This window comes from Schistocerca americana, chromosome 1, assembly GCF_021461395.2.
Source record: "Schistocerca americana isolate TAMUIC-IGC-003095 chromosome 1, iqSchAmer2.1, whole genome shotgun sequence".
NCBI lineage: Eukaryota > Metazoa > Arthropoda > Insecta > Orthoptera > Acrididae > Schistocerca > Schistocerca americana.
In genome coordinates this window covers 617,207,031-617,229,731 of record NC_060119.1, presented here as the reverse complement: position 1 = coordinate 617,229,731, position 22,701 = coordinate 617,207,031, and the positions used below count along the sequence as shown (strand labels likewise).

At 39.9% G+C, this 22,701-nt stretch overlaps 1 protein-coding gene across 7 annotated transcripts in view; it reads right to left on the bottom strand.

Moving 5' to 3' along the window:
- Positions 1 to 22,701, bottom strand: part of LOC124607350 (broad-complex core protein isoforms 1/2/3/4/5-like) — a 331,766-nt gene that overhangs the window by 272,554 nt on the left and 36,511 nt on the right. For all 7 annotated transcript variants that reach the window (XM_047139695.1, XM_047139681.1, XM_047139688.1 and 4 more), the window contains exons 2-3: positions 6,129 to 6,329; positions 5,864 to 6,043 (exon numbers count right to left, since the gene is read on the bottom strand). In XM_047139695.1, the coding sequence (XP_046995651.1) occupies positions 5,864 to 6,043; positions 6,129 to 6,320 (372 nt within the window). In that variant the 5' untranslated portion in view covers positions 6,321 to 6,329. The remainder of the gene's footprint in view (positions 1 to 5,863; positions 6,044 to 6,128; positions 6,330 to 22,701) is intronic.

The window sequence follows — 22,701 nt, the reverse complement described above, 5'->3', positions numbered from 1 at the left end:
CCAAAGTGGCGCACAGCAATGAGTTATCATGTGCAACAATGTTGTTGGTGAATTACAGTTTTAAACAATGCTATACAAATTTGAAACTGTGGCATTCTTTACAGTTCCATATCTTCTAAAAGGAAACATGTTACCTTAGACCTCAAGCAGAAACTCTGAATTTTAGATAAGTTAAACAGAGGCTCTTCGCAGAAAGCCATTGTTGCTGAGTACAATGTTGGAAGAGCAACTACTTATGACACCACAAACGAAGATGTTTTTCGGCAGTATGTAACCCAAATGGATCATGAAATGGGAAAACAGAAGGTTATGTCGAGTAAGAATGAAGTTCTGGACACAGCTGTTTATAGATGGTTCATACAGCACAGTAAAGGAATTCCAGTCAGTGACCTGATAATAAAGGAAAAGCATCTGCATTTAACAAGTGATTTGGCAATAGTAACTTGTTTGCAGAAAGTGAGGGTTGCTATCAAACTAAAAAGAATGCCATGACATTTGACAGCTGACAATCACTGTGTAAAGTTGCTCAGATAACGAGAAAGATGCACATGAGTTTGTAAATAAGATGCAGAAGATAACAGAGGAAGAAGATTTAACTGCTGATGCCTTATACAATGCTGATGAAACCTGACTCTTTTATGAGATGCTTCCTTCAAAAATGTTAGCTGCTAAGAAGGAGAAGGGAGGTCATAGGTACAAGCAACAGAAGGAATATTTCACTTTAATGGTGTGTTGTAATGCAAATGGGAGTCATAAACTACTGCTCATGGTGATCAGGAAATCCCAAAATCCATGTTGTTTTCAATAAAGTGACATAAATATGCCATTAGTCCAATATTGGGCTCAGAAGAAGGCCTGGATGGACAAAGAAATATTCTCTCAGTGGTTTCATAAAACATCCTTACCTGCCGTAACGTAGGAGTTGAAAAAGAAAAAGCTTCTACTGAAAGCTATCATTACTGACAATGCTCCGGTCATCTTTCCAATGTGACTCTAAAGTCCAATGGTATACAAGCACTCTTTCTTCAGCCCAATGAGACAGCCCTGATTCAATTCATGAACCAGAGAATCTTGAAATCAATTAAACATCTTTATTGACATGCACATCTTGTCTCTTTGCTGAAGGAATGTGAAGATGACTATACCAAGACACTGCTGAAGGCTTGGAAGGAAATCAACTTACATGATGTTTTCCAAGCATATGAGGCATGGGTTGAAGTGGAAAGTGCTATCATAATGAAGAGCTGGAGAAAAGTGTGACCATGCATTGATGTGTGTTGGATCCAATACTGATTGACAGTAATGAGCCAATCAATTCGGAATTATCAATTGCTGACACCCTGTACTCTGACACAATCCACAACTTTCAGGAGGAGGAGAAACTGATGATGATGATACTGATAAGTGGCTGAATGAGAAAAACTGTGAGACAGATCAAACTTTAGCAAGTAAAGAAATAATCAAAAGTATGTATTAAAATATTGATGGAAGTGACGAAAAGGACATAGGAAGAGAGAGCATGAAGATGTCTCACACTGCTGGTGCTGAAGCTGTGGGCGTCTTCCTGGAGTATATTATGCAACAATCAGATACATACAGTACAGATGTAATGCTTGTAAAGCATTTCCATGATAAAGAATGCCGCTGTTGCATATCAGTGTTGGGACATTTAAAAATTCAAGACATGTTTCACAGTGAGTGATGCTACTGTATACTTATGTAAACACTCAAGGACAAAATTTTCTTAAAAAATGAATGTATTTTTGGATTTAATAAAGTTTATCCCCTACATTTTTAAATAAATTTCAGATACTCTCAATAATCTGGGACTGCCACTAATCTGGCACCCACATGTGCAAGGAATGGCCAGATTAGTGAGAGTCTACGAGTTTTTTTTCTACAGGGTAGTTCGATTCTTCAAAGAATTGGAGGTTTACTGGTATCAGCTAATGGAGCAAGAGAGACAATTGTTAATTAATACTGCAGATGTTTCTCCTTTTCTGTGGAAAAAGGAATCTAAACCTCAACCACCTGACTGCATAGAGTACTCTCACCTTTCTGTAGCATACTGACAACATTTAGCTGGCTTTCATTGTTGAGCACATAAGCATCAAGAACTAAAAAACTAAAAATGTAATAGATTAACAAAAATATTCAATTTTAGAAAGTATAACATAACTGGATAGATAAAAACTCAATTCACTAAGTGCCAGCAGCAGCAGCAAATAAACGTTATGGAAATTTGCAAGCTTTGGGAGCCTTCTGGCAGAAGGGTTGAAGGGAAAGGAAGAAAGATGAAGCAAAAGGACTGGCGAGGCTTAGGAAATGAGATGAATTCTGAAAAGTCACCCCTAGTTCCAGGTCAGGGTACGTCCACAGGACAATATGAGAAAGAAAGACCGATTGTTGGAGACTGCACCGGACAAGGTTTGAAAACCTGAGAACTTAAAAAGTGGAAGACAAGGAAGTATGCAAGGCATAGATTACCGACAAAAGATTGTGCAAGAGTTAATACGAGGGGAAAGCTAAGTACATTGTTTGTGGTAGAGGTGGGGTGGGGGGGAAGACAGTTTGGAAAAGTAAAGACACAAAAAAATAAAAGGATGTGAAGAAAGGAATGCTTATAGAAAAGAAATGGTGAGACTATAGAAATTAATGTAAATTAAGGCTAGGTGGGTGGCGAGATTCAAAGAGATATTGGGACACATGTTCCCACCTGTGGAGTTCTGAGAAATTGGTGTCTGTGGGAAGAATTCAGATAGTATGTGTTGTGAAACAGGCACCAAGGTTGTGACTGTCATGTTATAGAGCATGCTCCACCTACTACAGGATGACACAATACATGATATTGTGTGCTACTAGCATACAACTCTACCTATGCCCATTCATCCTAACCTGTTACTATGGTGGCAGTCATACCAACATAAAAGGCCAAACACTGTTTACATAACAGGTGGCACATGACCATTTCACAAATTGCTCTCCCTCTGACAGTTTATTTCAGCTACAGGGCTAGTATGGGTGGTGGTTAGGAGGATGCATAGGGCAAGTCTTACAGCGGGGACGGTCACAGGGGTGGGAGCCATAGGGGAAGTAAATGGGTACAGAAGGAGCATGGTGTCTGACTAGGATATTGTGGGAACTGTGTGAAGGGGGTCAACAAAAAGCTATTCTAGGTGCTGCGGGCAAAATATCAGGCAGAATGGATCTCATTTTTGGGCATGATTTTAGGAAGTCTCAGCCTCATCGAAGTAGCTGTTTAATACAATGAAGACCACGATAATATTGAGAGACGAGAAGTGTACTCCTAAGGTGTTTTTTGGAGTGATAAGCAGTATCAGGATAGGGTGCGATGGCCCAGGAAACCTGCTTCTGAACTAGGCTGGCAGGGTAATTATACCCAATGAAGGATGAGAAGAGAATGGTGGAATACTGCTAAAGAGTCTACATCTGAACAAATACATTTTCCTGAAACATCAAGGCCATATGAGAGGGAACAGTTGACATGTAAATGATAGCAACTGTCATAATGTAAGTACTGTTGTTTTTCCGAAGGTTTAATATGAACAGAATTGTGTAGCTGACCCTCGGCGAGGATGAGATGAACATCAAGAAAAATGGCATAGGATTCAGAATAGAATCATGTGAAATTAAGATGCGAGAACATGGTTAGAGATTCCAAAAATTATAACAGGCCAGCCTCAATCTGAGTGCATATGATAAATATGTCATCAAAGTATCTAAACCAAACCAGGGGTTGAAGCCCCATCCAAGTGACCCATGAAAAGGTGACCTACTTCCACAAGGCTATGACTTCCTAACATCATACCCTGAAATGAGGATTATTCTGTCCATCATTTCATTTCAGGCGCAGCACCTACAATAGATTTTCATGAATCCCTCCCCAATCTCCACAACATCTTGATCAGACCCTAGGCTCCTTCTGAATTTATTTCCCTACCCTACTGCTCCCACTATTGTGACCCCCCCCCCCAATAAGACTTCCCCTATGCACCCTCCTAACCATCATCTATACCAGCACTGCAACTGGCAAAACACACACTATCAAAGGAAGTGCCACCTACGATATGACACGTTGTGTGACATCAGTTACATAAACACTGTTTGACCTTATGACTACCACCAAGTTAGCGATTAGGATGTATGGGCACAGGTAGAGGGTTTTTACTGGCAACACACAATATCATTTTGCAGAGTGTGATATACAAGATGGCAGTCACAGCCTCGGTGCCTGTTTACAAGACATGCCATCTGGATTCTTCCCAAAGACACCAATTTCTCAGAAACCACAGGTGGGAACTGATGTTACAACATATCCTTGGTTCTCACCACCCACCTGGACTTAATTTACATTAGTTTCTTAGGTCTCAGCATTTCTTCCTAGTAACTATTCCTTTCTTCAGCCTCTTTTATTTTTCTACAGCTTTTATTTTCTGACCTTGTAATGATTTGAGAATATCTGTGTAAATTCTAGAACCACTCAGCCTTCTACCGTCTCGAACACACGATATTCTGGATACGAGTGTGGGATGGTAGAATCCTATCTACTGTGCGTCACATGTTTGTGTGTGCACGTTTAAGATCAGTCGCTGGAAGAAAGTAGATGCGGTGGTCGGACGGCACCAACAAGTACCTATCGGGCAATCCATAGATGTTTTAGTGAGTGTGTAAGGAAGAACCATGGAGTTTATACACAGCTCTGTGCTTATTGTGTCACTGAATATTATCAGTAAAACAAGAACAGTTGAAAAACTACTCTTGTAGACTCTTCACGCAACTTTGTTAGAGGCAAGATTCATTTTATGATTTGTGTCAAGAAAGGTCTTGGTATACAAGCCATCTTTCTGTTAACTATAACTCAATTTGTTTCTAACGTCCAACTGTATGAGACACTTGCAGGAAGTTACATATTATTAGTAAAACAAGAACAGTTGAAAAAGTACTCTTGTAGACTCTTGACGCAACTTTGTTAGAGGCAAGACTCATTTTATGATTCATGTCAAGAAAGGTCTTGGTATACAAGCCACCTTTCTGTTAACTATAACTCAATTTGTTTCTAATGTCCAACTGTATGAGAGACTTGCAGGAAGTTACATATTCATGAGGAAAGTGAATTTTTTATTGTGTATGGAGATCAAATACATCGTTAGTTGACGAAAAGTTAAGTTTGTATGCCTACTTATTTCATAAGTAGAAAGAGTCTAGTGTTATTCGACAGAGAAGTAGTCAAGAGGATTTGCAGGAGCCGGCTATTCAGTAAAGAAGACGGGCTGCAAATTCCAAGTAAGTCGCCTCTTAAAGAAGTGGAAGGTGGTTTGGGAGAATAAGCCAATATAACCTAGATCAACACTCACACTTTAAGTCATCAGAATGATAGAACCTGTCTGTTTTCTCCATCTACGGCTTCTACCATATACAATGCACTTAACTTTCCGCTCTTATTTACTCTTGCACAATGTTTTACAGTAATCTCTGTCTTGCTTACTACCCAATCTTCCACCTTTAAGCTCTCAGGTTTTCAAATCTCATCTGATGCAGTTCCCATCAATCAATCTTTCCTTCTCATCCCATCCAGCAAGTCTACCCAGAACCAGGATTCCAGGTGACTTTCCCAAACTCCCCCACTTCCTAAACCTCACCAGTCCTTTTCTGTCATCCCCCCTCCTTCCTCATCAATCCTTCTGCCAGAAGGAGCCACTGGCTCTGAAAGCTTGCAAATATTCTTAAGCTTTTATGTGTTTTCTCCTGTCACCACTTGCTGAGTAGACATTTTATCTAAAAATGTTATAGGATTTGTAACACCTGAACTTCATGTGCTTGGTTGATACTGTCATTCACTTACTGAAGGTGGTTCATTCCCAGTGAGTCCCTTGATCTGCAGTAATTCCGCAGTTTTCAAGAAAGCTCCCAGTTCTTCTTGCCTCACATTCACCTCTCCTTGGTACATGAACTGTAGTATTGCCACTAATTCCTTGTGGCAAACATCTTTGAGTATTACTATTGGGTGTTTGCATGGATTGACCTAAAAAAATCATATATAAAATGTAAAAATGATTCTCATAAGCATAAAAAGAGTGAAAAAAGATTATTTTTAGCCTTTGGCTTACCTTAAATAGCTCTTTGAAATATGGGCTGGAAACAGACAGCACTATCTTATGAGCCTGCACAAATTGTCCCTCAGCAGCTATAGTAACATCAACGAGGTCAACTTCTTCTAACAGAGCATGGAAACCAGTAGCTAAATTGCTATGAAAATTATTCCACCTAAGAGAAAAGTGTTCAGCTTCAACTGCACTCATGACTGTAATCTGCAAGCAAAGGAAAAACAGGAACATATAAATTTCAAATATTTTGTTCACAATCTGCATATGTAATAATAAAATTGGTAGTTATAAAATGTCCCCCCCCCCCCTTGCACAAAGGATCATTTCACATCATCAAACTGCAAAAAACAAATGCAGGTAACACTCAAGGGTGGATTTGTACTTGCGTACCACTTATACAATGAACAATAGCACACTGACAGTAAATGTCTTATGAAATGCTCTCTCTCTCTCTCTCTCTCTCTACACGCAAGACATATAACACAGGAATAACAAGTTGATCAGAATGATCAGAACATCGACTGCTTTCAAATGAGTGATTAGAAAATTTTAAACCTCATTAAGGCTAGCTCAAAGCAAAGATTTACAAGTCTGTAATACTTCGATCATCTACTAGTCTAGTCATTTTCAAGTCATAAGGTAAGCTGTTAGCGAAAGCCATCAAACCCCGGTAGCTGAGTGGTCAGCGCAACAGAATGTCAGTCCTAAGGGCCCGGGTGTTGTGTTGTGCTAATCATCATCATTTCATCCCCATCGACACACAAGTCACTGAAGTGGTGTCAAATCGAAAGACTTGCACCTGGCGAACAGTCTACCCGACAGGAGGCCCTAGTCACATGACATTTATATTTTAGTGAAAGCCACATGCAGGCACTACATGTCATGAGAAATTATATCCACTAGCACCAAGCAACGATTCCTGACACTTTTTATTTAAGGACTAGCAAACTTTTGTTCCATATTGGGTGTTAGAGGTCCATATTGCTGGATATTCGACTAAAAGAGAAGACTGTTCAATAAAAGCATCAAAACTTTGCAGGTCCAAATTTAAAGCATTTTAAAACATCTTAGCTATTACTGCTGAAAGGCAAAGCATCAAAGCATAATACTTACCCTGAGGGGACAGGGGGGCAGGTGGGGAGTGAGAGAGACCTAATCTTACACCTCCACAACAATAGTATTGGTACAGAAGTACTGAAAGGCAGAAAAAAAAGAGTAATTTTTTCTATCAGCACAGGAGCTAGTCTTCAAGTAATAAGATAACGTAACAAAATTTCTAGTAGGTTAGGAGAATGTTAGAACTCTTAATTCAGACTACACCCATCTAAAATAAAAGAAAAACTTATTTTTCTGGTAGACATATTTTCCTGCATAAAGTAATGACTATAAACTACATGAAATTACTGCAATATGGAATGAATGATCATCTCTGTGTAATCATTGAAGTACAGTGTTACATTCTCATTTTCTTTTTTTAGTTCTTAATGTAAAATTGACTTCAATGTGAAGTTTCTTATTGATTACTCCACACCTCCTACCCCACAACTCTCTCTCTCTCTCTCTCTCTCTCTCTCTCTCTCTCTCTCTCTCTCTCTCTCACTGTCTCTGCCTCTCCTTCTCCTTCCTTACAGATAATATTACACTGCTGGTGGAAAATAAACTACAAACATGGATTGACACAAAATGTATAAACAATACGATTCAAAAGGATAAGACCAATGCAAAGAAACATCTTTCTGGGGAAGAAAAGATCAAAGACCATAAAATTTCTGAAGCATACAGGGACTGGTGAATAGGTAACTCCACACACCTCCACTATCTAGAAAACAGGATGGCAAAATGGAGGATACGACCTAATCCAACCAAGAGACAGACAGTCCTCTTCAGACACAGACACTTAACATAAAAGAAACAACAGAACGAACACGACATCCGACTAACCCTCTGGAATAGCCCCCTACAACTAAACGACACAGCTAGATACCTCGGAGTATACCTAGACAAACATCTCAACTGGAAAACCCACCTGACGTACCTCCTTAACAAAACCCGACTCAGACAAAACCTAATACGACAAGTGCATGGACGCTTCCATGGCTGCAACACCCAAACAGCAATACATATGTACAAAACCTTCATTCGTCCAGCTCTGGAGTATGCAGCAGCCCCCCTGGGAGGCATACATGCGCCGATCGCAAAAAGACTGTTCAGCACGGAACGCAGACTCCTACGAAGTATCGCAAGGCTACCGTATATAACACCGAGCAACGAAGTATATGAGGCAACCAGAATGGAGCCACTATAAACCAGATTAGCCAAAATGAGAGCCAGGTACGGAAATCACATCTTAAACAAAAGACCGGACATGGAGGACATTATCACAGTCAACCACAGAACAAACAGGAAACCTAAATTCAAATACACAACACCCTCCCACACAATCGCTCACAACATAGCAAAGACGTACCCCGATCTCGCCCCAATCCTATCACCACTAACAACAAATACCACCATCCCTCCCACACCTAGACGAAAGAACACAAGAATAAAACACAAACACCACCAAGAACATGGCCCACAAAAGAACCATCAAAACATACCTAACCTAACTCCCTCTACTCCCCCTCCCTCACTCTACACACTAAATAACAAATGTAAAATAATTGCATATGTATAGTAGCATAAGTAGTTACCTGTATTATAAAATATCTGTAATTATAAACTATTAATGACAAAGAACAAATTGCATTGTAAAATTAATTGAAGGAAAACGAAACTGTAATGTAACATTAACAAAATATATTGTTAAAATATCATTGTACGGGTAAATGTTAAAATATCATTGTCAATGTTAAAATATCAAAATATCATCGTAATTGTTAATAACCAAAAGAAAACTTGCACTATGTAGCAAGAGAAATGTAAAAATTGTCTAAAAATAAAGTGTATAAACTCATGGCTGAAAAGGGCAAATAGTTGCTATTTGTTGTTGCTAAAACAGCCCGCTCTGTCCCCTCAGGGAAGAAAAAAAAAAAAAAAGTAACTCAGGAAAAACGAGTAAAAATTAAAAGTGGGAAAACAATAATATCTGTTTGAGCAGAATTACAATGATATGAATTATAAACAAAGAGGACCAGACAGCCACGTTCAATTGTTTTGATTAATATTTTCTAGAGCAGTAAAAGGAAATTTACTAGCCAAACTAAGAAAGGAGGAGGTTAGAGAGATCAGTAAACTAACAGATCAAATTCAAGTCAGTAAATGAATACATTAAATGAATAATGGTGAGACAGATTAGCTCAAAAAAGAGGGAAAGGAGGAAAAGTCTAGGCAGCCAATAGAGGCAAAAAGTATCGTAACAGTCACAATATCCTAATAATGGAGCTGAAGTAGAAAATAATAATTATTAATACTCATTCATTTATTTGTTTGTTTTCTTTAGCATTGGGACCAACGACAGAGGTCTGCAACATTATTTATTATCTTACAGGACACAATAAAAATTAAGCTGAAACATGAAAACGAGGAAATTTGTGACAACATTCAATGGCAATACCATCATATCATGCAGGCACATAGCAACTGGCTAAATATACTGGGAATTGAAAATTATTAAAATACCTAACGTGCTTTGTGTGTCACAGTGTCTTTCGATAGAAAAGGTACCAACTGACAACAAATACATCAAGACGTTACAGCAGACATGTGTCACCTGCAACGCCAACCTTTAGTAACCAGTACAAGCCCATTTGTAGTTTAAAAAAATCAATGCCCCATGTCATACAAATTAAATGATGACTTTTATGGATATCACTGCCCAACTTTTGTATGCAAATATATTCCAACAAAAACTTCATGAAGATGGCCCATGGTGCGAGAGACCTAAATTATAGGTAAAAATAAAAAAGTAGCACATTAGCATTTAGTATCACTATAAAGGACAGATAATAAGATGAAGACAGGGCACCGAGGATAGCATATTACTCAATGAAAGCATACAGCTCCTAAAGTACGTCTAGGGTTGTCCTGTAAGCCAATTGTACAGAAACAAAAATAAATAATTTTCCACAAAAATTGCTACTCAAGACAAATAAAATAGTTAACCAGTATTTAAAATAGCACAATATCTGAGTAATTGTATGCCAAAAATATAAATTAAATCTGCTGAGCACATGGAATATCTTGGCTGACACTAAGTTGCCCTTCCTATCCAACCCTCCAGAAAACCTCCAAGAATAGTAAACTTGATGCAAATAAGGCTCAAATTGCTTTGCATTCTTAATATTGGTAATGAGCATCATTTTGACACTTATATTGTTATTATCAGAGATCATCTTCCTCACCAGACCTTAACAACAATCCTTGTTTCAGAAGCCAGCTTTATAAAAAGCTTTTCTGTGAATAATGTTAAACTGTGTAGCTTTTCCTCGTATTTTTGTAATGTTTTCATAATTCAGTTCTATGATAGATACACTATGCTTGTCTGAATTTGTTATGTTTATTGTGTATGTTGGTTTTCACTGGCATTTGGGCTATATTGTCCTGACATAACCACAATGAAGATCAAATCTGAAAGCAGGGCTGTCAATGAAGTACAACACTCAGCACTTGAAACATGTTTATTGTGAACACTATCGATTAACCAGAACAGAACACGAACTGACTGCTGGATGAAGAGTCCAGCTATTCATACAAATATCAAATATTAAACAATATACAAAAATTACAAACATAAGAAACTTCCCCCCCCTCCCCCGTAAACCATGGACCTTGCCGTTGATGGGGAGGCTTGCGTGGCTCAGCGATACAGATAGCCGTACCGTAGGTGCAACCACAGCAACCACAACGGAGGGGTATCTGTTGAGAGGCCAGACAAACACGTGGTTCCTGAAGAGGGGCAGCAGCCTTTTCAGTAGTTGCAAGGGCAACAGTCTGGATGATTGACTGATCTGGACTTGTAACACCAACCAAAACGGCCTTGCTGTGCTGGTACTGCGAACGGCTGAAAGCAAGGGGAAACTACAGCCGTAATTTTTCCCGAGGGCATGCAGCTTTAGTGTATGGTTAAATGATGATGGCATCCTCTTAGGTAAAATATTCCGGAGGTAAAATAGTCCCCCATTCTGATCTCCGGGCAGGGACTACTCAAGATGACGTCGTTATCAGGAGAAAGAAAACTGACGTTCTACGGATCGCAGCGTGAAATGTCAGATCCCCTAACAGGGCAGGTGGGTTAGAAAATTTAAAAAGGGAAATGGATAGGTTAAAGTTAGATGTAGTGGGAATTAGTGAAGTTCGGTGGCAGAAGGAACGAGACTTTTGGTCAGGCGGATACAGGATTATAAATACAAAATCAAATAGGGGTAATGCAAGAGTAGGTTTAATAATGAATAAAAAAAATAGGAGTGCTGGTAAGCTACTACAAACAGCATAGTGAACGCATTATTGTGGCCAAGATACACGAAGCCCACGCCTACTACAGTAGTACAAGTTTGTATGCCAACTAGCTCTGCAGATGACGACGAAATTGAAGAAGAAAATTTAATAGTCATGGGTGACTGGAATTCGGTAGGAGGAAAGGAGAGAAAAGGAAACGTAGTATGTGAATACGGATTGGGGCTAAGAAATGAAAGAGGAAGCTGCCTGGTAGAATTTTGCACAGAGCACAACTTAATCATAGCTAACACTTGGTTCAAGAATCATGAAAGAAGGCTGTATACATGGAAGAAGCCTGGAGACACTAAAAGGTATCAGATAGATTATATAATGGTATGACAGAGATTCAGGAACCAGGTTTTAAACTGTTGAGACATTTCCAGGGGCAGATGTGGACTCTGACCACAATCTATTGGTTATGAACTGTAGATTAAAACTGAAGAAACTACAAAAAGGTGGGATTTTAAGGAGTTGGAACCTGGACAAACTGACTAAACCAGAGGTTGTACAGAGTTTCAGGGATAGCATAAGGGAACAATTGACAGGGATGGGGGAAAGAAATACAGTAGAAGAAGAATGGGTTGCTTTGAGGGATGAAGTAGTGAAGGCAGCAGAGGATCAAGTAGGTAAAAAGACGAGGGCTAGTAGAACTCCTTGGGTAACAGAAGAAATATTGAATTTAATTGATGAAAGGAGAAAATATAAAAATGCAGTAAATGAAGCAGGCAAAAAGGAATACAAACATCTCAAAAATGAGATCGACAGGAAGTGCAAAATGGCTAAGTAGGGATGGCTAGAGGACAAATGTAAGGACGTAGAGGCTTATCTCGCTAGGGGTAAGATAGATACAGCCTACAGGAAAGTGACAGAGACCTTTGGAGAAAAGAGAACCACTTGTATGAATATCAAGAGCTCAGATGGAAACCCAGTTCTAAGCAAAGAAGGGAATGCAGAAAGGTGGAAGGAGTATGTAGAGGGTCTATATAAGGGCGATGTACTTGAGGACAATATTATGGAAATGGAAGAGGATGTAGATGAAGATGATATGGGAGATACGATACTGCGTGAAGAGTTTGACAGAGCACTAAAAGATCTGAGTCGAAACAAGTCCCAGGGAGTAGACAACATTCTATTAGAACTACTGACGGCCTCGGGAGAGCCAGTCCTGACAAAACTCTACCATCTGGTGAGCAAAAGGTATGAGACAGGCAAAATACCTTTAGACTTCAAGATGAATATAATAATTCCAATCCCAAAGAAAGTAAGTGTTGACAGATGTGAAAATTACCAAACTATCAGTTTAATAAGCCACAACTGCAAAATACTAACGCGAATTCTTTACAGACGAATGGAGAAACTAGTAGAAGCCAACCTCGGGGAAGATCAGTTTGGGTTCCGTAGAAATATTGGAACATGTGAGGCAATACTGACCCTACAACTTATCTTAGAAAATAGATTAAGGAAAGACAAACCTACATTTCTAGCATTTGTAGACTTAAAGAAAGCTTTTGATAATGTTGACTGGAATACTCTCTTTCAAATTCTTAAGGTGGCAGGGGTAAAATACAGGGAGTGAAAGGCTATTTACAATTTGTACAGAAACCAGATGGCAGTTATACAAGTCGAGGGGCATGAAAGGGAAGCAGTGGTTGGGAAGGAAGTGAGACAGGGTTGTAGCCTCTCCCCGACGTTATCTGTATATTGAGCAAGCAGTGAAGGAAACAATAGAAAAATTCGGAGTAGGTATTAAAATCCATGGAGAAGAAATAAAAACTTTGAAGTTTGCTGATGACATTGTAATTCTGTCAGAGACAGCAAAGGACTTGGAAGAGCAGTTGAACGGAATGGACAGTGTCTTGAAAGGAGGATATAAAATGAACATCAACAAAAGCAAAACGAGGATAATGGAATGTAGTCGAGTTAACTCGGGTGATGCTGAGCCAATTAGATTAGGAAATGAGATACTTAAAGTAGTAAAGGAGTTTTGCTATTTGGGGAGCAAAAGAACTGATGATGGTCGAAGTAGAGAGGATATAAAATGTAGACTGGCAATGGCAAGGAAAGCGTTTCTGAAGAAGAGAAATTTGTTAACATCGAGTATAGATTTAAGTGTCAGGAAGTCATTTCTGAAAGTATTTGTATGGAGTGTAGTCATGTATGGAAGTGAAACATGGATGATAAATAGTTTGGACAAGAAGAGAATAGAAGCTTTCGAAATGTGGTGCTACAGAAGAATGCTGAAGATTAGATGGGTAGATCACATAACTAATGAGGAGGTATTGAATAAGATTGGGGAGAAGAGATGTTTGTGGCACAACTTGACTAGAAGAAGGGATCGGTTGGTAGGGCATGTTCTAAGGCATCAAGGGATCACCAATTTAGTATTGGAGGACAGCGTGGAGGGTAAAAATTGTTGAGGGAGACCAATAGATGAATACACTACGCAGATTGAAAAGGATGTAGGTTGCAGTAGGTACTGGGAGATAAACAAACCAGTCTTGGGACTGAAGACAACAACAAGAATCTTCCACAACCTTCCGAAACGGATAAATACTAAATGACAAATAGTTGTTGGTGTTCAAGTTTGATCTGGGGACCAACAGCACACCAGCCAGTGACGTTAAGCATTATGCCAGACTGCATGCAGCACAGTTCATGACACTGCTCCCTCTCCTGGAAAAACAATGATCAGGATTCTCACATTATGATGGTGTTGTCACATCCTCTTCACTATGACAAGCATTGAAAGAGGCCCCTCTCACCAAAGCTTTGTTGTGATCATTGGGTCTTCAATTTCCTTGAACAAGAAGCCCTTCTGTCACTCTGCGCCTCAGGACTGTAGCTGTGCTTCATACGCAGAGCATGGACAATGTCTCTGAGTCTGAGCTGCAGAGTCCACTCTTCCTGGCACATTCTAATGGTGATGCAGACTAGTGCTAAAGATTGATACTTCACTCCCGCAACAATCTCTATTACCTTGTGCCTTCTGGGGTAACATTCACAGCTCCTATCTTCTGCTTACTCAGTTTGGCACTTCTGGCTGCCCAAAAATACTTTATCTCTTCTCTTACAACCAGATGTATGAGAGAGGTGAGGTCATGATGGTTTTCTGCAAGTGCCACAGGGACCAGATTTGGGAGTCAATCATGCCTCTTTCATCTGATTATTTTCTGTTCCATTTTGTCAGTTCACTGGCACCACTGTATGAGTTTTCCTGCTGTTGCATAATCCTTTACCAGAAGAGCGTGGTATATGCCTTCTTGTGATTTATTTCATCAAGTGTGAGATTTTGTCAGCATCTGTAATATTTAGTTTCACAATGTGGCCCAGGGCCAAAAAATTCTGTATGTTAGGGCTGTGTTGTTTCTCCATGACACTGCATCCTGTTTTCCAACTGGTTTTCCACTAAATGGGCTTGATGATGATCATCGCCAAATGTTTTCTTCATTTTGGCCTGGAACTTGTCCCAGCAATTGGGCTTCTCTTTGTTGTTCTGCAACTACTGCTGGGCTGTGCTGTCCAAGTAAAAGTACACACTTGCTAAGCACATCGTCATCAAGTCATCTCACCTGTTGTATCTGGTGACTTATTCAAATCTGTTCAGCCATTTTCTTGGGACCTGGACAGTTTCTCCAGGCAACACTAATGATTGCCTGATGTTAGCAGACTTACTGAAATATAATGGTCTCCTGAATAACCAGACCGTGGGAAAAATGCAATGCTTATACTGCAGTTCATGTCCAGTACAGTTGTTACCTGCATGGGCGGGAACTGTAATACATGAATTACATTGCTCCCATGGTCCGTATGTTCAGGAGACCACTGTATTCCGAAACAGCAGTAAGTCAGCTGTACATCAGGAAACGACTCTTACATTGCTTAATTGGAGTCACGGTAATGTAGATGTTTTGAAGCAACCAGAATCAAAAGTCCAAATCCAAAAGCAGAGTCCCCGATGATTACAACACTGGTCACTGAAAATCTTATTTATTACAAACATCAATATACAGCTGGAACAGTACAGAACTGATACCAGCAGAGAGAGGGCATCTAATTATACAGAAATCAAAATTTCAGAATATACAAACGTAAAAGATTTTGATAACCTTGCCAAACAGATAAATACCACTTCAAAATTAATAAATAACTGCAAGTAGTCTGGTTTGAAGTGATGACCTGCAACACACCAGCCAGCAATGCTAACTGCTATGCCATTCTGCAAGCAGTACAGCTCACAGTAATAAAACTTGGTACATATTTAGACCCACTTGCCGATTGATTTATACAAATATTTCAACCAGTGACACAAGTTCCTTGTATGAAAAGCACACAAAAGTCACATTTTTTGTTCACTTTGAAACTAAAATGTAACTGCTGTTATTAGTGCAAAGCAAAGCTTAGTGTTCTGGGTATGATGGGTCAGTTGGGACCGACTGACCACCAGTTCATCCTCTCCCACAGCCATCACTCGATGAGGTATGGAGGAGCGTGGACTCAGCACATTGCTCTTCCGGGCACATATTTCTTCACCCTGGGGGCTGCTACTTCTAACTTAAGTAGCTTCTCAGCTGGCATCACAAGGCTGAGTGCACCCTGTTCCACTCCTCCCATGAAGGAAAAGTCCGTGACAGTAACAGAATCGAACCTGGGTTCAATGCATAGCAGCCAGACACTCTGACAACAGAGCTATGGAGACCGACATCGTTATACGTGATTGAGGAAAAAATTCTCGTGTTCTTGTTAATGTTACAGAATTTTCATATTTAGAAATTTCCTAGTTAAATATCCCATATACAGTGTGTGCTGCTATGACAATACTTCAGAATGTTTGTAAACTGAAAATCACCATTATTAATGCCTTACTAACAAAATTGGTCGCTTCTCACTATTTTCATGATCACTGATCATACTTTCCTCCTAAGCACACACTAAATTGACTGCTGATTTTGCAAATTTATATTTAAAAACATACTCTGCAAGTCAACATATGGTGCTTGGTGGAGTGTACCTTGTACCACTACTACTCATTTCCTTTCCTGTTCCACTCGTAAACAGAGTGCGGGAAAATGCCTGTGTAGAATACACCTCTGTACGAATCCCAATTTCTCTTATCTTATATCCATGGTCCTTATGTGAAATGTATGTTGGCAGCAGTAGAATTGTTCTGCAGTCTGCTTTAAATGCCAGTTTCTTAAATTTTCTCAATAGCGTTCCTCATAAACAACATTGCCTTCCCTCCAGGGATTCCCACCGCGTTTCTGAAGCATCTCTGTAATACTCACATGTTGATCAAACCTATCAGAAGGAAATCTGGCAGCCCGCCGCGGAACTGCTTTGATGTTTTCCTTTAATCCGACCTGGTTGAGATCCTGAAAACTTGAGCAGAATCGAAGAATGGGTTGCACTAGTGTTCTATACATGGTCTCTCCTTTACAGACGAACCACACATTCTTAAATTCTCCCAACATACCAATACTGACAATCCACATTCAATACTACAATCTTTACATGCTCGTTTCACTGTTTACTGTGCAGTGTTACACCTAGATATTTAATTGATGGTGAATGCGTTAAGTAGCACACTATTAATGCTGTATTTGAACATTACAGGATTGTTTTTCTTGGGCCATTCCATGAAAATTTAAACCAGATGGAAAATTTTTTCTGTAAGTGAAGTTCGGCACATATTAAATTTGAAGTAAAATAAATATAACTCAGAGAAATTCTACAAACAACAACTGGCAAAATTGTTACATCTGTATTATTATTATATTACTGCAAGGGTGACAACGATTATTGAAAGAACTGTTTGGGCAGCTTCTTTTTAGGAAGATTCCTTTACATAAGCATTGAATAATTTTGAAAATTAATCTTTTTTTACCTACATGTAGACTCTCACCTACATTTGCTTTTAATTTGTCATTGTTATTTCATATTATATCTCACATTGGAACTTTAATTATCATGGTTTACGTGTCCCATTTCATCATAGAAAAAGTGGATTTCTCTGTATTACATTGAAATAATAAATATTTATTCTACGCTGTTCTGTATGATAAGTGAACTTTATATGATTAACATCCAACAGCAACAAAACCTCAAATAACACAAAACCATAACACTCCAGAAAGCTTTTAACAACTGCCCCATCCCATTACAGACCAGTATATGCGGATCACGAAGCTGAACATAAATATTTTTTTATCCACTGTGTGTGAGAAGATGGGTAGAACTGCAGCAGAAAGACATGGAGGTATAGAGAGGGAGAGGGGGGGGGGGGGGGGGGGGGAAAGAGAGAGAGAGAGAGAGAGAGAGAGAGAGAGAAGAAAATGTTTGAAAGAAAATACTGAAGAATATCAGAGGTACAAAGTGAACAGCATTGTTAGCTGAAATAGGCTGAAGAGAAGATAAACTTAGGCTGCAGTGTTCTTCTTTGGCATGCCAGTATAGAAGTGTGCACTGAATCAGTTAAGTGAAAAGTCCATGCAATATGCACATTTATTTATTCATAACAGCCGACTTAGGAATTTTACCTTGTGCAAGACAGCGTGTACAATATTGTGTACCGATTTAAAGTTCTAGATCTGCCTACATTACTGTTCGCATAAATTTTCATTGATTTTATCAGTACCCATTTGAATTGACAATACTATGAAATTTTGAACATTCACAAGTGCCACGATAAACTAGTGCTGTTATCAGCAATTGTAGGCCTAAACTAAACTGTGTTCCTTTAAAAAAATTTCAGAATGGAAGGCCTAACTTGGTTCAAACCAATCATTCTCTTATTTCATTGTACAAGTCAGTGAGAAACAGGTTAATTTTAGGATTTTTGGACGCTTAACAATTTTCATAAGTTACCAGTGGAAGAGTTTCAAATACATACTTTATTTCGTACCAAGTAAGTGTTTGTGGTTTACAGTTCAGCCAAAGAATAGATCACCCGTGAATTTCCTTGTACATCAGTGCAAATAAAATTGCATAACCTATGAGCAATTTGTTGCAAATTGATGTTTGTGATTTAGATACTGTAGCAGATTTTCTAACGAACATAATGTGTTACATCCAGTTTCCCCTTAAAGAGGAGCATCCCTATATATTATCTGCATTTATTGTAAATTAATTCTATTTTCAAGTTTGCTAACAACTATAATTAACATCAAAACTTTTTAGGAAACTACTGTAGCAATTTTTACCTCAGGTTCTTGCGTTGCCTTAACAGAAATCTGATTTTTGTGTATCTGCTTCAGTTCTTATAGGGAATTAGCAACTTTTCAACTTAACAGATTAAAAGATAATCAGCAGACTTAATTTAATGTTATTTGTTCACTGCCTTGTAATACATTACACCAGTCAAAATGCAACCCCACTGTGAATGCTGTTCTCAAATACGCGATGCGTTTGTTGACATTTGTAAGCAGCAGGAAATCGCCCTGTCTACTGTTATATAATCAGTCTGTCAGAAGAGCTCACAAGAGTCACATACCTGTGATACCCATACCAGAGGTATCTCAAGTACTGTCCTCTCCTATGGATCCTGTGTCTTCCGCAAAAAGTACAGGATCTGTCATTACCCATCCATTTAATTATGAGTGGCGTGTCAATTGAAATCTAGGCGTCCTACATAGGGTGGGCAGGGATCACGGAGGACTCAGGATGTCGTACCGATCCCCCTACACAACAAGTTTGAGGTGCTGTCTGTCACTGAAACTGAGCCAAAGGGACTCATTTCACCTTTTTGGGGGAAACCTGTTTTGTCCAATGTCAGCAGGGGGCAAACACAAAAGAGCAGGGGTCTATTAATTTTCGCAGTTCAAACATATGGCGAATGATGGTACCCCTTAGGGAAATGGCATGAAGGGACAGAGAAGGGCAACAGATGCACTCAGTGTGTATGACTGGGGGCCACGTTCAGCACGTTGAAGAGACTATTCAGGCAGCCACTGAGGTAACAGGGTGCAATCAACTGCAGATTGTGCCACACATTGGAACAAATGATGCCCGTCGTCTGGGCTCCAGGGTGATTCATGGGTCATTCCTGCGAATGGCAGAGAAGGTTGAGAAGAACTGCCTTGTGCATGGAATTTCAACAAAGCTCATAATTTGCACAACTGTCCCCAGAACTGATTGTGGCCCTTTGGTTCTGAGTCAAGAGGAAAGACTGAACCAGGGGCTTCAAAGGTTCTGTGACAAACTAGGCTGCAGCTTCCTGGACTTGCACCGTAGTGTTGAGAACTGTAGGGTTCGCTAAATAGGTCAGGTGTGCATTAAACATCAGAGGCTGCTACTGAGGCAGCTGATTGTGTGTGGGGTGCACACAAGGGTTTCTTAGATTAGGCGACTCTCCATCCAATCTAGAAAACGATAACTGTAGGAAACCCAGCAGTATCATGTAAGATCGAAAGAAATGCCTCTCACAGGTGAGAATATTAAAATCCTAATGGTAAACTGCTAAGGCATTCACAACCAAGTGCCAGAGTTTGAAGCGCTCATGAAAAGCAGTGAGGCTCATATAACACTAGGTACAGAGAACTGGCTGATACCTTAAATTGATAGCAGAGAGATTTTTGAGGAAAATTTAAGTGTATATCGAAAGGTTCAGCAAATTGGAAATGCAGGTGGTGCATTTGTCACTGTAGACAAGAAGCTATAAAAATTTAGCTGCATGAGAGATTGTTTGGGCATTAGTCAGTGTCAGGGATGGGCATAAAATGATTACTGGATCCTTATATCTGTCCTCCGAGTCTTCAATAAAATTCTTGAGCTTTAAACGGCTACCTCCGCCACCACTGTCAGGAGTCCTGGCGACGTTGGCAGAGCTATCCATAGATAGTTTGAGAATTTTATTGAAACTGACATATCTCAAAAACTGGGAAGATTTTATTTAGATTCTTCTATTGCCCACCAGACTCATCTCCTGATATAACCGAAAACTTTAGAGATAACCTCAGTTCACTTGTATGTAAGTTCCCCAATTATACTGTAATCATCAGTGAAGACTTAAACTCATTCAACAATTAACTGGGGAAATTAGTGTTGTTAGTGGTGGGTGTGATAGGACATCCCATGAAACTGTACTAAATGCCTTCTCTGAGAACTACCTAGAATAACTATATTGGATCTAATGGCAACAAAGAGACCTGACCTCTTTGAAGATGTCCACATCGAAACTACACTACTGGCCATTAAAATTGCTACACCACAAAGATGATGTGCTACAGACGCGAAATTTAACCAACAGGAAGAAGATGCTGTGATATGAAAATGGTTAGCTTTACAGAGCATTCACACAAGGTTGGCGCCGGTGGCGACACCTACAATGTGCTGACATGAGGAAAGTTTCCAACCGATTTCTCGTACACAAACAGCAGTTGACCGGTGTTGCCTGGTGAAACGTTGTTGTGATGCCTCGTGTAAGGAGGAGAAATGCGTACCATCACATTTCCAACTTTGATAAAGGTCGGATTGCCTCATGTAAGGAGGAGAAATGCGTATCATCACATTTCCGACTTTGATAAAGGTCGGATTGTAGCCTATTGCAATTTCGGTTTATCGTATCGCGACATTGCTACTCACATTGGTCAAGATCCAATGACTGTTAGCAGAATATGGAATCGGTGGGTTCAGGAGGGTAATACGGAATACCGTGCTGGATCCCAATGGCCTCGTATCACTAGCAGTCGAGATGACAGGCATCTTATGCGCATGGCTGTAACGGATCGTGCAGCCATGTCTTGATCCGTGAGTCAACAGATGGGGACATTTGCAAGACAACAACCATCTGCACAAACAGTTCGACAACATTGGCAGCAGCATGGACTATCAGCTCGGAGACCATGGCTGCGGTTATCCTCGACGCTGCATCACAGGGAAGAGCGCCTGCGATGGTGTACTCAACGACGAACCTGGGTGCACGAATGGCAAAAGGTCATTTTTTCGGATGAATCCAGGTTCTGTTTACAGCATCATGATAGTCGCATCCGTGTTTGGCGACATCGCGGTGAACACACATTGGAAGCGTGTATACGCCATCGCCATACTGGCGTATCACCCAGCGTGATGGTATGGGGTGCCATTGGTTACACGTCTCGGTCACCTCTTGTTAGCATTGACGGCACTTTGAACAGTGAACGTTACATTTCAGAAGTGTTACAACCCGTGCCTCTACTTTTCATTCAATCCTTGTGAAACCCTGCATTTCAGCAGGATAATGCGCGACCGCATGTTTCAGGTCCTGTACAGGCCTTTCTGGATACAGAAAATGTTCGACTGCTGCCCTGGCCAGCACATTCACCAGATCTCTCACCAATTGAAAACATCTGGTCAATGGTGGCTGAGCAACTGGCTCGTCACAATACGCCAGTCACTACTCTTGATGAACTGCGGTATCGTGTTGAAGCTGCATGGGCAACTGTACCTCAACACGCCATCCAAGCTCTGTTTGACTCGATGCCCAGGCGTATCAAGGCCGTTATTATGGGCAGAGGTGGTTGTTCTGGGTACTGATTTCTCAGGATCTATGCACCCAAATTGTGTGAAAATGTAATAACATATCATTTCTAGTATAATATATTTATCCAATGAATACCTGTTTATCATTTGCATTTCTTCTTGGTGTAGCAATTTTAATGGCCAGTTGTGTAGTATCAGTGAGTACAGCGTAGTTGTGGAAACAATGATGACCAAAGTACAAAGGACAACTAAAACAAGCAGAAATATATATATGTTCAGTAAACTGGATAAAAAATCAGTAGTGTCATATCTCAATGAGGAACTTGAGACGTTCAGCACAGGGCAGGAGCATGTATTGGAACTCAAGTTTAAAAGAATAGTTGACCATACACTGGATAGATATGTCTCCAGTAAAACAGTTTATAATGGTAGGGAACCTCCATGGTATACATTCATCACTGTAAAGAAACTTCTAAAGAAACAGAGATTACTGTAAACAGACAGCTGCTGAATGAAACGCATTTGGCTGTCAAGAGAGCAATGTATGATGCCTTCAATGACTACTGTACCAGAATACTGTCAAGTGATCTTTCACAGACCCCAAAGAAATTCTGGCTGAATGCAAAGGCTTTTATTGGTACCAAAGGTAGTGTCCAGCTCCTAGCAAATGAGACAGGAACTGAAATTG